General features: G+C 38.1%; 1 protein-coding gene across 3 annotated transcripts in view; it reads right to left on the reverse strand.

The window, feature by feature from the left end:
- Nucleotides 1-17,143, reverse strand: part of DNAH8 (dynein axonemal heavy chain 8) — a 203,483-nt gene that overhangs the window by 61,122 nt on the left and 125,218 nt on the right. For all 3 annotated transcript variants that reach the window (XM_089529590.1, XM_089529589.1, XM_089529591.1), the window contains exons 61-66: nt 16,833-16,955; nt 15,661-15,791; nt 9,876-10,029; nt 3,803-3,967; nt 2,571-2,797; nt 1,509-1,627 (exon numbers count right to left, since the gene is read on the reverse strand). In XM_089529590.1, the coding sequence (XP_089385716.1) occupies nt 1,509-1,627; nt 2,571-2,797; nt 3,803-3,967; nt 9,876-10,029; nt 15,661-15,791; nt 16,833-16,955 (919 nt within the window). The remainder of the gene's footprint in view (nt 1-1,508; nt 1,628-2,570; nt 2,798-3,802; nt 3,968-9,875; nt 10,030-15,660; nt 15,792-16,832; nt 16,956-17,143) is intronic.

A 17,143-nucleotide genomic window follows, 5' to 3' on the forward strand; every position in this document is an offset into this window, starting at 1 on the left:
TCTTTTAATACCCTTGGATGTAGTTCATCTCGTCTTGGAGACTTACATTTGTTTAGATTAACCAGGCATTCCTGTACTTCCTCTTTACTTATTCTGTGCTGCATTTCTTTTATTGTGTCCTCTGCTCCATTTTTATCAGACTGAGCACCCTTTTTCTTTTCTGAGAACACTGAGGCAAAGCAGGCGTTTAGTAATTCTCCCTTTTCTCTGTCACCTTTTAGAATTTCACAATTTTCTCCATGCAGTGGCCCTACCACAATACCTACACAAGAACTCCAATCTAGGATAAAAAAGAAGCACAAAAACATTGGTAGACCGAGCCAAAAGGACCTGTGAACCCCACTTCCTGGAAGATGAATTGAAGCACCTAGACTGGGCTCTACAGGCTAATGGTTACTCCAGCTCAGACATCAGAAGGGCAGCCAGACCTAGAAAAACCCATAGAAGTGGAGACAAACAACCATCCAAATGGAAGGTATTTTAGCATACATCAAAGGAGTCACAGATAGAATAGGGAAAGTGGTGATAAGAAAATCCAGCAAATGCTGCACTCAGCGAAGGACAGGAGAGACTCTCTCATGGCCACAGGAGTTTACTACATACTGTGCAGCTGCAGACATGTCTACATAGGGACCACCAAATGCAGTGTTCAAACACAAATCATGGAACACAAGAGACACTGCAGACTGGGTCAGCCAGAAAAATCAGCAGTAGCAGAACATATTACAAACCATCCTGGGCACAAACTACCCACAGATGGAATTTATCTTGAGAGAAGTTATAATAAATAAATCCAATGGATGGAAAGAGTACAGAGTCACTGGAACATTTAATCATATGTGGTTAGACTGTCCAAAAATAGGAAGATTCTGGACATAGATATTTGATGTTCAGTCCATTTGCTTTCTTACTGTCATTTTTATTTGAAAGTGAAAGCAGAGATCGAAAGATACAGAGCTGATGTTAAAGTTGTTTGGTGTGGTGAGGCTAGAGGATGCAAAACACTGGACATATTTAAAGGCAGTTAATGTACAAAAATGGCTGGACAGAATTTGGTCCACAGTCTTAAATGAAAAGTTATCTATAAACACTGACAACAGCTTTGAAATACTTGAGAAACATCTTTTGCAATGGGGATATTCTATGACTCTTTGGAATAGACATGGAAAATAGTTTAAAGGCATTACACATTAGGTTAATTATCTTAAAAAAAGAATAAAGGTTTTGGAGATAATGTTTTTGTTGCATTGTTGTTGGAATGATGAGAGTGTCTTCAGACTGAGTTGTATTTTTATACAGATGTAGATATTTGTTTGTTGTACTGGTTCATGGTAAAACTAATACACACACACACACACACTTATTGAGGAGAAAGTCCCACTAAAGTTAATGGGGCTTAGCTCAGCATCTTGCACTGCTAAAAACTGATATTCACTTGTCACTGGAAAAAAAAGGGTGCCAAATGACCCTCTCTTTGAAAGGTATAACAAAGCATAATTTTATCTTACCTATTTGCATACGCTCGGCTTGTTCATTAATGTTGGCTAGCTTATCACTATAAACATCTTTGTAACCATTAATGAAAGACAGATATGATTTCGGAGTGACATGAGCTCTTCGTCGATATCTGCAATGTTCAACATCAATAACAGTTGGGATTAAATAATTATGCATTAATCTGATAAAATCCCAAACAAATACACAGTTTAATTCATACAATTCTATACAGGCCAGAGAATATTCTGTTGCCAACTTCTTGGACTGTTCGTACAACTTTAATGGATAGAATTTAAGCTAATATTAGCTAATAAAACAATGAGCTGTGTTTGAATGTGTATGTGTGTGTCCACAGAAAACTGGCTAAGGTACAGGTTGGTAGGGGAAGAAAGCCAGATGTTCTGGAATGTAAACAAGATAAGAAACACCCCCACAATTGTATGCAAGAGAGGTAGGTAAAGAGACACTATCGTGACCCTCTTCAGAGGTGCTCTGTTTGGGGCAGGTAAAATAGTTGCAACTTCTAGTGCACCTCAGGCAGATGAACATCAGTAGTGAACCTCTCTGGCACGGTTTATTTTGACTGATCAGTTGACAAGATGAGCAGGCATGGGGAGAAGATAAAAATAAGCTCAAAGTTATTATCATGTTGCTTTGAACATGCCTCCAATGCAGAAGGCACTATTGATTAATAGTGAAGTTCCTGATAACCCTGACATGCTACCCTAAAACATACATTTATGCTGTACTGGTAAAACAGACATCCAGGCTAGATTAAGAATAGACATTACTTATGTAATAATGACTGCTGTTAAAGGTTTAGCGAGAGGATTAATCCTCAAATGTCTGTGTTGTCACAGAAACCTCTTTAGAGATGTGTAATAGGACCTAAATACCCCAAAGGCATCAAATACAAAGAGACAGAGAAAGAGCATAAAATATATATTCTGCCTCCCCCCAAATATATGTCTCTCTGTGTTTGTGTGTATGTATATGTATGTATGTTCCAGTAACAAAGATCAACCTTTAAAGCTGGACAATTACAAAATTATCACATACACTTCAAACAGTACCTTTGAAAATAATTTTCACAGCTTTCTGAAACTAGGTCATGAAAGATGCCCATTGTTTCTACCACTTGTGCTTTAACTTCAGGAGAACAGACGATGTTAAACCCTGACAGGAAATAATTTGATACAGCCACAAGGGCTTCCTTGGGCCATCTAGTGAACCAGTCCATGGTGCAGCCAGATATGAGACCAGGAAATTTCAGAGAACGTGCTCGGAATTTTTCACCAACCTAGCAAGAATAATAATTAAAAAATAAATAAATTGAGCATCATGTAGGGGGCAATGCATCTAGCCTAACGTATTTGTGGAAACATTTCAGTTTGGAATTCCCTCACATAAACTCAACTCCTACAGTATATACGAGATAATCTGGCTCTATGTACACATGTTATTGCTGCTGCTGCTCCTGAATGTTGTGTTCCTCCAAGTCATTTTTTACTTATGATGACCCTAAGGTGAACTTATCCTGGGGTTTTCTTGGCAAGCTTCTTCAGAGAGGGTTTGCCATTGCCATTCTCTGAAGCTGAGAGAGTGTGATTTGCCCAAGGTCACCCAGTGGGCTTTTATGCTCAAGCGGGGAAATGAACCCTGATCTCCAGAGTTGTAGTCCAACACTTAATTGGAGGATTGGCTTAGAGAACTCGGCATATTTAGTCTGAGAAAAGAAGGTTAAAAGATGATATGATATCCCTGTTTAAATATATGAAGGGACGTCATATTCAGGATGCATAAAGTTTGTTTTCTGCAGTTCCAGAGAACTGGATCTGGAGCTATGGGTTCAAACTATAGGAAAAGAGATTCCACCTAAACATTATGAGGAACTTCCTGATGGTAAGAGCTGTTCGACAGTGGAACACACTGTTTTGAAGTGTGGTGGAGTCTCCTTCTTTGGAGGTCTTTAAACAGAGGCTGGATGGCCATCTGTAGGGGTGCTTTGATTGTGATTTCCTGTATGGCAGGGGGTTGGACTGGATGGCCCTTGTGGTCTCTTCCAACTCTATGATTCTATTCTGTGAGTCTATGAAACTGCCAAGATATTAAACATTTAACTGTGAGGAACACATTTCTGGTAAAAGAAGAAGAAGAAGAAGAAGAAGAAGAAGAAGAAGAAGAAGAAGAAGAAGAAACCATTTATTTATACATTCTTAGAATGCCCCATTAACCTTCAACGAGACAAAGAAAAGAACTCATAATATGTCCCATGTAAGCCAAGATGCTTTTACAGGTAACTCACTGGAGAAAAGCAGAGGACAACATGAAGATTTTTCCTTGATCGTGTTATAAAATATTCATAAAGATTATCAAAAGTAGGAGGCACTCTTGGTAGCTCTTTTTTCATTACAGATATCAGGCTTTGAGTTATTTCATCCATTTCATCTCGAGGGAATAAATTCGAAATCTTATTGGAAAAGCAAAAGGAAAATTAACATCCATGTAACAACAGTTTGCAAATTACAACTCTGTGTTCCCATATATTTCTTCTGGTTAGGCCTCAGTAGAAACACCCCCAGAACCATTTTTATGCCCTTCAGCCTCTCATAAACTGTTCACTATGGCCAAATCAGAAATTCCCCTTTAAAACAAGCAGGAAATGCTCATTTAAAAAGAGGCTTTTTAATATGTTACTAGAATTTTAAGAGCAAACATCACTGAAAATAAGTATTTCTTCTTGCTTTAAAGCCATAGATTTCTTGTGCCACAGTTGTCCATGGAAGCAGCCTGTGGCTCTTTTCAGAGCTGGCATGGAGGAGGGGAAGAATTGGTTCCTCCTGGATCTTCATTGTTGCTCTTGTTATGTACAGAAAAGGCTAATTTCTTCCCCGATTTGAACAGATGTGCTTTAATTCATTGGAGTATTTTAAAGAAAAACTCTGGCACAGGCAATTTGGCAGAGCAGAAGATAAGGGGAATGCTCTTAACCAGGGCCAGCTCTAGGTATTTTGCCACCCTAGGCGAGAAATATTTTGGCACCCCTGTCGCCCCTCTCAATTATTTTCACCCCTTGATTTCCGCTGTTTCGTTTGTTAAAGCTAAACATGACATAAAATTTAGGTTCCAATCTCTCGTCATAGTATTGATAATTAGTCAAAAAGCCAAAAAATTATACAAAAAAGCTGCCAAGCCGCCCCTAAACTTTGCCACCCTAGGCGGCTGCCTATTTCGCCTATATGGATGAGCCAGCCCTGCTCTTAACACTGTACAGCTGACTGTCATGATTTTAGTTTCTAATCAAAGAGCTCTGAACACATTATCTCTGCCAGTGCAATGTATATCAAAGATAGGAATATTACCACTTCTTTATTATTTCAAGGGTGAGCCACCCAAACCCCAAAGACAAGCCATAAACCTAAGGTTGCATGCATCTGGCCTAATTATAGGAAGCCTGTCCAGGATGTCTCCCTCCTCAAGCCCTGAGTCCTAAAGGAGAAAACCAAACAAATGCAGGCCAAAAAATTATTTCATTTCCCATCCCTGAGTCCCAGGATCCAAAGTATAAGTCTAGGGAGTCCCTTTCACCAAAAGAGGCATGTGGGTATACACTGATGACCGCCTGAGGACTCCCTTCCCCCCACTAGCCTGCCAAAATACATTAAGTTAACACATTGAGGTGTTGTTGTTGTTGTTGTTGTTGTTGTTGTTGTTATGGTATTTATACCCCCACCCTTCAGCCCTAAAGGTTATCAGAGCGGCTTACGATTATTATTTTTAATTAGACGGTTCCCTGCCCTCAGGCTTACAATCTAAAAGACGTGACACAAAAGGAGAAGGGAATGATGGTGGGAAAGGGGATGAGGCCCAGTGGTTATTCTCTCCCTCTGAGGCCTGGACCAAGGCAGATGGACTGGAGGGAGGGCTCTTCTTCTTTGCATTAGCTCGGAAGGAGCTGGGCCTGCCTGTTCACTCTCTCGCAGGCTGAAATATGACAGTTAACATGGAGGGATAAGTTAAGTTAATTAAATGTCAATTAGACAAGTTTGAAGTCTATGAATGCAATATGAAGACCTTCATTAACTGGTGCACACTTTTCTGAGAAATGTTGCAGAATAAGTCCGTGGCCAACTGTGCTTCGACCTGTTCTACATCCAGCTTGCTCGTCAGCAAGAATGTTTTCTTGCTCTATCCAGTCCTGGAGCTTTTCATGCAAATACGAAGCATATAATTTGCTGATAATACTTAACAAGCTGATAGGTCGGTAATTTGCCGGGTCAGTTCTCTCACCTTTTTTATAAATTGGAATAATAATAGCTAAACCTCAATCCTCTGGGATGTGTGTCGTTCTATCAATCCATGTAAACAAACTTGTGAGAACAGGAGCCCACCAATCTGTATTTGTTTTTAGTAGTTCAGGAGGGATGTTATCACAACCAGGAGCTTTGCCTGTTTTTAATTTGGAAATCAGAAGATGTACTGTTTTAGCAGTAACTGGAGGCCAGTTTGGTAAATTTCTTATGTCTAGTTCAGATGTTGCTTGATAGATCTCCCCTGGAGTAAAGATGGTACTGAAATACGTTTCCCAGCAATTGGGAGGAACAAAATAATCCATATTTGATGTTGTTTTTGGCCAGGCATTCAAGACCACTTGCCAAAAAGTAGCCAAGTCTTTCATCTTTGATGCATTTATTAAAGTTTGCCATGTGGATCTTATTTCCTGATCTTTTTTAGTTTTGATTAATTTCTTGTAGTTCTTTCTTAACACAAACCATTTAGGTGGTAATGTGAGAAGATTTAGTTCTCTGTAGTGCTGATACTGTTTTATTAGGGCTTTTTTCATGGCAATACATTCATGGTCAAACCAGGCTTAGATTTTTTTAGTATAAACTTTTAGCGTACCAGAGGGTTTGAGGCATTCTTGCAGGTTCAAGATTAGTTCTTGATACAAGGTGAAGACTAATGCAGGTGAGTCTGCTGTCATCAGATCTTCTCGTTGGCGTAGACTGCTTTCAGACTGTAATAGTGTTGTTTTTTTATTTAGTTGGGTTGACCATTTTATTCTAGTAAACCTTTGTTCAGTATCAAGATTTAACATTTGGATACACTCTGTGAAGATGTCCTGAGTATCAATGTTAAGTTTTAGTACTAGAGGTAAGTGGTCGCTCTCTAAACGTTTGCTCACATAGCAACTAGAAATAGTGTTTAATAGGCTATATGAAGCTATGAAATAGTCAATTGTTGAAGCTCCTATTCCAGATACAAAGGTGTACTTGCCAGGTCTATCCCCTGTGACACTCCCATTTAAGATGACTAAATCGAGTTTGTTTACTAGCTGCATTAAGTAAAGGCCAGTGCAGTTGCATCCTTCGTCTTTTGACTGCCTTGTTGGAATATAGTGGGCAGCATCTGGTTCTGGTGGGTTTTGTTTGAACTGGGAGTACAGATTCATCTGTTTGGCCTATTCTGGCATTTAGGTCTCCTACAATAAGAATGTAGGCTTTTGGATATAAAGTTGTTAAGTCGGAGACGTATTCTTCTAACTTTGTCCAATTGTTTTTGATTTGTTGTTGGTGTTTTGATGGAGGGAGATAAACATTTATTAACAGTAAGCTAAATAATCAGAAATTGATAACCAAGGCTGTTGCTAAGCAAAGAAAAGGAGTTTGTTTAACAATACTGGTACGAATGCTGGTGGAAATCAGGATAGCTAAGCCGCCTTTTGGGCGACCTCCACAGAGATTGGGTTCTGCATCAAGAGAGTATGCAGAGAATCCATTCAGAGACAGATTCTCTCTTAGCCAGGTCTCCTGCATCAATATAATATCATAGTTTGCTATAAAGTCCAGAAGGTCAGGGTCTCCTGCTTTGCGATGCCAGCCAGCTACGTCCCATGAAAGGAGTGTTAGACGTTGTTTATCTTGGTGAAATTTTTGGCAATCCTTTTTTTGTCATGGTTGTAAGAATAGATCTTGAGGATTCTTAAGGGGATATTGAGGATGTAGTATCTCAGCCTTAGTTTGTAAAATTTTGTTTTGCGTTTTATGATGTATTATTTTAGAAGGATACCCTTTTGTAATGTTTGTCAGTTTCAAGGTATTCTGCTCTTTGGAGTAAGTTAGATGGGGTTTTCTAGAAGTTTCTTCTGGGTCTTCCGCATGGCTAATGGCTTCAAGGTCAAAATTTGGCCTGCTGACATTTGAAATCACCAAACCATTTTGGGTGGGTTTGGTTAGATTTGGTTGGCAAGTAGAGGTGGTTGTCTTTCTGGAGGTCTCAGTTCATTTTCTTCTAGAAATCTCATTTCCAGCCATGTAGGAGGATCCTTCCTACTTACATTGGCTGGAGGAAGGGTTTCAGTGCCTCTTGACTGAGTCTCACTTGAAGCGGGTCTGGGTATCCCATTTATAGCACATAAGTATTCACTCAATTGTGGGTCTTTTTCATATTCAGAAGGAATGGAGATATCTATGATTTTGTGTTCTTCCGGGTTTGTTAGAGTCTTGTTTTTCTCACAGTGAAGTCTGGTTAAGTGAAGTTTCAAAAGGTCTAATCTTGACATTATTTCTTCTTGTGCCACAGGAGGCAGAGCACAGAAAGAACTTATTGACATTTTTTCATCTTTATCAAAGAGAATTTTCTCATTTAAGAATAGGTTTGTTGGTCTGGAGTTCTTTACTTCGTCAAAGTGAATGCTTTTGGTTGTTCCCAGCTCTATTAGGTTTTGTGAATAAATCTTTTCGTTGGGGGTTTGGTTATTCTGAATTAATTTGCATTGAGTAACTAATTTCTGAGGAGGAGCTACATTTTCGAAGAATCTTGCAACTAAGATTCCACATTTTGCTAAAGTATTCTTGTAAGTCCAAATTGTGTTGACAGTGTCTTGTTTAGTAAAAGTAATTACTGCCCGTGCTCGAGTATAATTAAAAGATATATTCTACCTGTTTTATGTCCGCCATGGTAAGCTGATGGAAATTTATTGAGTACAGTATAGCTAGTAGATGTTGCTTACATTCGAACTGTGTTAAATAACCCTTAGGCTTTGGGTAGTTACTGAACACTAGTTTGTGATAAAAATCTGATATTGCTAATCTACCTTTATTATTTCTATCTCAAGGGCGGAAACCCATAAAGGGTAATTTTATTTATTTTATTTTATTTTAAATGAATCTATCTTAAATGTAACGGAAATGAATTGTTTACATTTCTAGTTGGCAGATTTTTATCTCAAGCAATCATTTTATGTGTACTATTTTATTTTTAATGTTATATTTTATATTGATGCTGGCCTTTGACCAAAATAAAGAATTTCATTTCATTTCAATTAGACAAGTTAAACAATATCTGCTCCCTTGTGACACTTAAAGTATCAAAACCAATTAAACCAATTAGTTCAATGCACTATCCTGAACCAACTGTCCCATAAGTACAGTGGGCCCTTGGTATCTGCTGGGGTTTCATTCCAGGACTCCCTCTGCAAACCAAAATCTGTGGATGATCAAGTCCCGTTAAATTCAGAGGTGTGGTAAAATGGTGACCACTATATAAAATGGCAAAAATCAGCGTTTGCTCCAAGACATAGATGGTTGAATCCATGGATAGAGGGAGCCCACTGTACCATCAGAACAAAGTAGGCAGAATATTCTTCCCCTGTGAAGGTCAAAGATGCAAAAATAACCAGCTGGAGGTTGCACTAACCACCAAGGAAAATGGATGCTCCACGCAATGACCAAAGAAGATGCAAGGGGAGGTGGAGCTGGGTTAAATATCCACTTGCTCCACAGCCCTTTCACCAATGTCACAAGCAAATAGCAAGTACATTTCTATACTGCTTATCAGTGTACTTAAGCACTGCCTAAGCAGTTTACAATGCGTAAGCTAATTGCCCCCAACAAGCTAGGTACTCATTTTAGCAACCTGGGAAGGATGGCAGGCTGAGTCGACCCTGAGCCTCTGGCTGGTATTGAGCTAACAACCTTGTGGTTTGCAAGTGAGTGGCTGCAGTACTTGCATTTAATCACTGCACCACCAGGGCACAAAGCTGAGTATCATTATGCTTCCACTTCTTTTCCCTTCCTTCCAGGAGGGTAAATGGCAGTCTCCCTCAGCAGTCACCATTGCAAGGGATGGAGAGGCAAGGCCCAGATTCTGTACATTTGTGGCTAGTTACTTGCCTACATCATACATCACTACAAAAATCAATGGTGAACAAAGCATGCAAAGATAGGAATTACAGTTTATTTCTGAACTGAAAGTTTATGTTAATCTTTTTCTGCATGTGTTTCTAAGCTGTAACCTATCTGCCTTGGGGACAGAGAGATAAAATAACAATCTAGTAATAACGTATTTTTTAAAGACTGTATTGATCTGAAACTAACCTCTCCAGAAGAAAGCAAATTATTAAGATATTCCAGAAATGCCTCATCTTTTATTTCATTGTCTGTGAAAATAAATGTAATTCCCTTTCCTTCAGCACCAGCCACTCGATATAAAAGCTTCAAGTCATCTGTCAAATTGCTCACATTGTATGATCTGAGAGTGTGCGGAGGGAAAAAATCAAGGTTAACATGCAGTGTAGATCCATCCATCACCTACAAATTTTAGTTAAGTGGCAAGATTGTGTAGATCTAACTTAGAGTGAGATGATGTCTACAGAAATAATCATGCTAACAACAGCAAAGCCTCAGGATGCCACTCTGGAGTAAGCTGTGCAATGCTAAGAATAAGAGGCTGGTACTTACCATGAAGAAGGAGAAATCCACTCTCATGGATTATTGCCAGTGTGCTTGGTACTGGTGCAGAAATTCAAAGTCCAAAGTTCTTTTTTCTGTTCTGTTAACTCCACTTCCTTTACTGTACATTTCATTGGAAAACATCGCCTGTTGAAAAACCTAATCTCTGAACTTTTCCTTTTGAAGCCACATATGGGAGGGGGTAGATTGCTCCTTCTGCCATCCAAGAATGAACCGACGGAGCAACTTCTCATTCTCTGAATGGCATGGAGGAGCATTCCACATTCATGGGATTTACCCAAACTCTCAACTTCTAGGGTGGGTGTGGTTTTCTTCAGTCTACCACACTGACTGCAGCGCAGTTCACCCAAAGGCTGCTACAAATGTAGATAGTTCCTTCCATCCTGTTGCATTGCACACATCCTTGTATGGATGCTGTTGATTGACAGCATCATTCTTTTCCATAAATGGCAAATCTTTGTTCAAGTGTTTGTTATGAATCCGCTATCTTAATTCTTGTTTTAGATCTTGTGGGCTGTAATGCCTTTTCTGACCTATAAAGATGGTAGTGCACGTGCTGTTAACCTCAAAGCTGGACTGCCATTTCTGAAATCTGTTTGTCTACCTTTACCTCTTCCTCCTTGAAAAGAATAGTAGTTATTTCTAAAAATCTTTCCTGTCTTTTTCTTTTGAAATGTGGGCATTACTTGTGTGTTTCCTTAAAATGTTTAAAGAATTTTAATTTTTGGAAATATATATATTTACCCTCTGTTAATATTTTTCCAGTGCTTTAGTACCTAACAAAAAAACCCTCTGAATGGTAAACTAGATTAGTTCTAGATTTAGAATTTGCCTCCCAGTAGTGCAACTATAAGGAACTTTGGGCTATAGTAGTACCTATAATGTTTCTTGCCAGAAATGTCACTGTGTCATGTCCTTTATTGGCTATGTACTGTGATATGTTCTGAATCCACCACCACCACCACCACCCCACCTAATGTTTTGTGTAAACTACACATACTAAAATCTTGGTTGTCAAATATATCCTGTACTCAAAACACTGCATCCCTTGCACATATAGAAGATGCTGGTGCTCTGACAGCCAGAGTTGCTGCTGCATCTTTTTCTTTCTTTCTTTCTTTCTTTCTTTTAGAATTTAATCCACCATGTGTACATCTATTTCTTTCCAAACTGTGTCCTTGGGAACAATCACAGCCAAAATCAAAACTGCAACAAAACTGTCCACTTGGTGAAGCTTCAGATAATCCATCACACTCGGGATACATTTTGGCCGTTATCTATTAATGCCGTTTCCCACTTTAAACCCACCAGTTTTCCAAACATATCTAGTAATGGCGTTTCTATCCCTTTTGGAGAAGATATTTTTTAAAACTCATGTTGCTCTAAAATCCTTATTTCCTTCCTCATTTCTCAAAGCATCTCTATTTTGATCTAGATTTAGATTTTACAAATCTAACATTTGTAACACTCTTTCTAAATATTCTTAAAATCAATAATCTGAAATAGTCTCTTGAAAACTTTTTTTCTTTTTCTGACTCATTTCCAGAGAAGTTATCATCACTTGCTGTACTATTTCCTCCTTTCCTATTTCTTTTCACAACTTTTTCTGAATCTGAATATCCTTTTCCCAAATGGCTATAGGCCTTATTGCTTTTCTTCCTGCTACTTTATTCCTCACAGCTCTCTATTCTTGACCCATCACTATTCGTCTCATTATCTGTCATGAATTTCCTTTTTTGCTGTCCCTGTTGTGATGGAACTGCTTTCTCTGTTTCTTTATTTCCATTTCCCATTAAATCCTTTAATCTTTGGAAATCATCTATTGCTGAATTCATTAAATTAGGTAATTCATTAAGTGGCCAATTCATTCTCAGCAACTCATTGCTTTGAAATAAATTCATTAAATTCATCTGATTTAACCATTTCATTAAATATTCCTCCAATGAAGTCATTACTTTACCGCCTGAAGCACAGCCTAAATAATTTGTTTTCATTTCATTTAGCTTTTTAAATGAGGAGTTGATTTCTTGTTTACTGCCTCCCTGACCATGCTCTATAGATCAGCTGAAGCATGCTGCTGTGATGGTGATGTTGTGCAATCTGGAGGTCTCCACTCCCTGCATATTCACTAGCATTGCTTTTAATAATGCTGTGACTGAAGGCCACATCTCTTGGCTCCTTGGATATTCTGTTTTTCCTTTCTTTTGCTTCTGATGCATGTTCTCTCTTACAGATGCCAGTCACCTCCTACAGCTGTGTACCTGCTTGTTTTTGTTTGTTTGTTTGTTCTATTTGTTATTTGGCCATTCATATCTCAACTCCACTGCCACACATCCCACATTGGAACTCACAAATCCAACATGGCCACCTAAACAATGTTGTAAGTTTTCTCTGTTATCTCACTTCATGAAACTGGCTCTAAACCCTACGGTAACTCAAGTTTATTCCTTTTAATTGACAATGTATGTTTCTTTACCTTTTTCTGTGACTTATCATCCTGGGTATGCTCTTTCCTGCCTGATTTCTTTTGTTTTGATGGAGATGACATTGCAAGCCCTTTAGAAACTCTCACTTGTAGAAATAAATATTCTTTTAAACCCTGTGGCAATCAGAGTTTCAAAGACTTGCTGGGCAGTGGTCATCTGAAAAGTGTTGGTTTCACTACTGTCTCAACCTCTGAGACAGTAGGGATGGACTCAGCAGCTGTTTCCAACACTTTCTTTCTTCCTTACTTTCTTTCTGAAAATAAAATGGCTACATCTTTCTCCATCTCGTGTTGCTTTTCTGGTTTTCTGAATTCCCCACAGAGTAATCTGAATTCCCTATGTAGCAATCTACTCTATCTTATTGTGTGTGAGTGAAGGGAAAACACAATCATCTGGCAAGGCAGAAAAATAAAAGACACTGCCAGTAAAGGGAGTAGAATTGGCAGTCAAATCAGACAAAGAAATTGTATTTGGGACTCCTGGACTGACAGCTGGCATGCAGGGAATAATCCACAAGTGTGGATTGCTCCAGATAAGACTAGAAGAGGAAACATATGATCTTAAATTAAATGAATGTCTTATACACTTCCTTCCTATAAACCGGAGTACCTACATTCTGAACAATCCCCAAATGATTAATAGGCAGTCAATGCTACTATGGTAGGATTATCATTGGACTATAGCCTAAAGCCAAAGATCTCCACTGGTGCACAAACTTCAAGAGGGTAGCTATATTGTTTGTTGCAGCAAAAGCAACAAGAGGTTTTGTGGTACCATAGAGATTAATATGTTTTATTTGAAACAAGCTTTCACTTTTGCTCACTGGAGCTTCATGCACTCATTATTCTAACATGCAACTAGACTCATTTTTGTGCATCAGGAAAATGAAATGTGTGGCAGGAAATGAACTTTTGCACAGTTGGCAACAAGGGCTTCAGCCAGGAAAGAAGATTATTTCTTAAAGCAAATAGAAGAAAAAAAGTTTCCAAAATTGAAAAAGTGAAAATAATAGTCAAATGGTAACCCTGCACTCACTATAACCTTGTGTCAGAATTGATAGTAACTACCTGACTTCTCCAACTTTGATCAAGCAGAATGCATGAGCAGCTTTGGACCTAACTATTTTGTTGAAGACCAGCAGAATTCAACACTTGCTTTGCACCATGACTGCAGAGTTCACAGACACTGAGAAAGTACTGTTTTTTATCACTGGATTTTGTAATGACTATCACTATTACATATGTCTTGTCAGTTGTGGTTGGTTTCACAGTGCCATTACACCTCAGAGACTTGCATCTTTAATCAACATCTCAGCGAGGCTGACTCTAGCACTTTCTACAATCAACTGCATGGTCATGGAAAATAACAAATGGTGCTGGGTGGACCAGGGAGAGGTATATCCTTGCCTTCTGGCTTCTTGTTCAGTAGTAGAAAAAAAAAGCTTAGAGTAAACCCTGGCTTCACGTGTCTGATGAAATGAAGTTGAATCCAATATATATATATATATATATATATATATATATATATATATATAATCAATCAAATAAAATGTGTTAGTCTTCACATGCCACTAGACACTACATTGTTGCATAGGTGCTATGGAAAACCTACAGTAATTACTTTTTCAAGATCATAATACACACTGAATCCCAGTCTAACAGGCAAATCCTAACAGGCAAATCAACACAGGATGCTATAACTTATTATAGTGTAAGGATGCCACCAACGATATCAGAATGAGCATTAAAATCAAAGTGAGTTCTTAGCAATAGCTAGTACATTTCTATACCACTTAACGTTGTACTAAGCGGTTTACGAAGTGTAAGTTAATTGCCCCCAACAAGCTGGGTATTCATTTTAATGACTGAAGGATGCCAGGCTGAGTTGACCCAGAGTCCCTGGCTGGTGTTTAACTCACAACATTGTGGTTTGTGAGTGAGTGGCTGCAGTACAGGCATTTAAGCACTGCGCCATCAAGGCTTCATATAAGTATAAGTTCCTATAAGTGTAATTTAGAAAGAAAATGTATTTATTCTTACATACACAGAATAAAATGAAATTGCATAGGAAGGCTAGTACAGTAAGAAAACCCATATTCAGTACTTTAAAATTTAAATTTCAGGAACAAGTATTTTTCCTAATTTTATCAAGGCTGAGGCAAAATAAAATTACCAGATTGTGTTTAGCTGTGATTTGGTAGCAAGGCATTGGAAAAGAAGGTGGTTAATGGGAACAAAGAACAAAGTAAATGAGTAGGTGTTTTTCTTTTTCTTAATGCTCCACCCCCATTTTTAAAGTTTGAAGGTTTGCTATACTGGGGCAGCAGATTTGTGGCCATCACTGTTCTGCTGCTGGCAAAGGTTATGTTGACTGCTTTAAAATATATTTTTAAAAGGAAGAGAGGAGCAAAGGTAAAAAGCCTCATACTATAATTGTATTCCTCCTCCTCTCTTACCATTTCCATCTCCATTTCAGAGTGCTTTTAAGAGTGGAATGCTATATGGTGTTGGGGTGGAATGCACTGGCATAGTGGAATGTAATGGCAGAGACTGCCACTAATGGGTGAAGTGAGTCACCTTTGTGTTTAATTCTGAAATTTTAAGAGGCAATTCAAGGTGCTGAACTTTATCCCCAAAACAGGACAAACCTTGGATAGCTGTTTAAAAAGCTGGAATAAAATCCGCAGCAAATTCAATGCACAATTAACATGGAACCTTCTTTGTCCCTGACTGGAAAGGGAGAGGAATATCCTGGGGGAATAAATAATTTCTGCATATGCTTGGATATTAGTATTATCCTCGATATTATCAAAAGTAAGTACTTTGATGGATTTTATATGTAGTAATATAAACAAATGAATATACAGTATACGCAATTGTCACAATGAGGTGACAAAAATGAGTTAAAAAATTATTTTTTCTCACCTAGTTAAAGTTATCTGGAATATTTTGTATCCAGCTATGAAAGAGGCCAGCCTTGAAAGACTTTGCTTTCCAGAACCTCCAACTCCTACAAGTAAAGCATTTCCACACGCTGTCCGAATTATTCGTGAAATCTGCATTACATACAAAAAAAATCCAGGACAAAATAGTTGTGCATAGCTAGTTATACAAAGTTAAATAATTATATAAACACTAATTTTGATGATACTTCTTGACTAGTTTTTTTTTTAAAGGAGTCCAAAGTACTGTACTCTAACTATTATTTTAAAAAGGAACCATCCCCTGGTTAAAGGCAAGAGCATAATCTATCCTGGAAGCACTGCCCCCCCCCTCTACTTTCATCCATCTAGCCTTTAGTGTGAGCAGAAGCAGTTAATGTCTTCTGGAATTTTGTAAATCTTTGGCATTGCTTTCCTTTGCTTCATCCTTTACATCCCTTGTTACATGCTTCTAAGTTTTATCCTCGACTTATCCATGGGTCATATCAAAATCCATAATTTTAGCCCCACAACTTGCCCTTGACTTATACATGAGTATATATGGTAGTTATTCTAATACTTTCGAAACAACTCAAACAGCACTTGGAAATATTACATATTTCTCTGATGAAACAACTGCTTCCTTCCAAGGTTATTTATTATTTACAGATTTTCTGTAACATACATGATTATATAAACTTTACCGATTGTCCATTTGCTTCCAATTCCTGCTTACAGGACAGCCTTTTACGTTTCAACTCCTCAGTAACATGTGATTTAAGTACTTAGGGGAGTGTTTCTCCGTTAATATCACTGGCTTATGCTATTTTCCAAATACCACCTCTGAAGGAGATGAAGTTTGCATTCACAAGAAAGTGGGTGATCTTTTCCACAATAGTGGGAGCCCAGATAAATACTCTGGGTACCAATTGCAGGTGCCGGTCAAAAACTCTTCTTATTTGCCCGTTTAAAAAGAAAACATAATATTCTAAACCCTCTATTTTTTAATACCACTTCACCATCTGTGGCTTGTTTTGCTTGTAATGTGTGTTGCATATTTGTTTCTATTTTTTTGTAAATGCCCCTGGAACCACTGATAAAAGGCAGTACATATATGTACTGAATAAATACAATTAATAATTTGGAACTATTGTATTGTTAACTGAACACACAAACCTTAACAAGATGGGTTATAGCATCTTTGAAAAACACCAAGTCAAGGAATCCACCTCTAACTGCTTCATTGTATTGTCTCTGGTAAAACTGCAATTTGTCAGATAAAAATTCAAGGCTTGGAATCTGAAAAGACAGAAAATAAGCATTTCATCCAATTTCTAGCTTCAACTAGAATTGACCTACGGAATTAGTACAACATACACTAACATGACTTACTAAGTTCCTACTGATTACCATGTCAACTTTCCTTGAGACAGTAACTGGATTTAGGTTAAAATTGGTTTGGGAGTACTTCTGGATCTATCTCTACG

The sequence above is a fragment of the Sceloporus occidentalis genome, unplaced genomic scaffold (genome assembly GCF_023333645.1).
Source record: "Sceloporus occidentalis isolate IW3139 unplaced genomic scaffold, rSceOcc1.0.p SCAF_6, whole genome shotgun sequence".
Taxonomy (NCBI): Eukaryota; Metazoa; Chordata; class Lepidosauria; order Squamata; family Phrynosomatidae; genus Sceloporus; species Sceloporus occidentalis.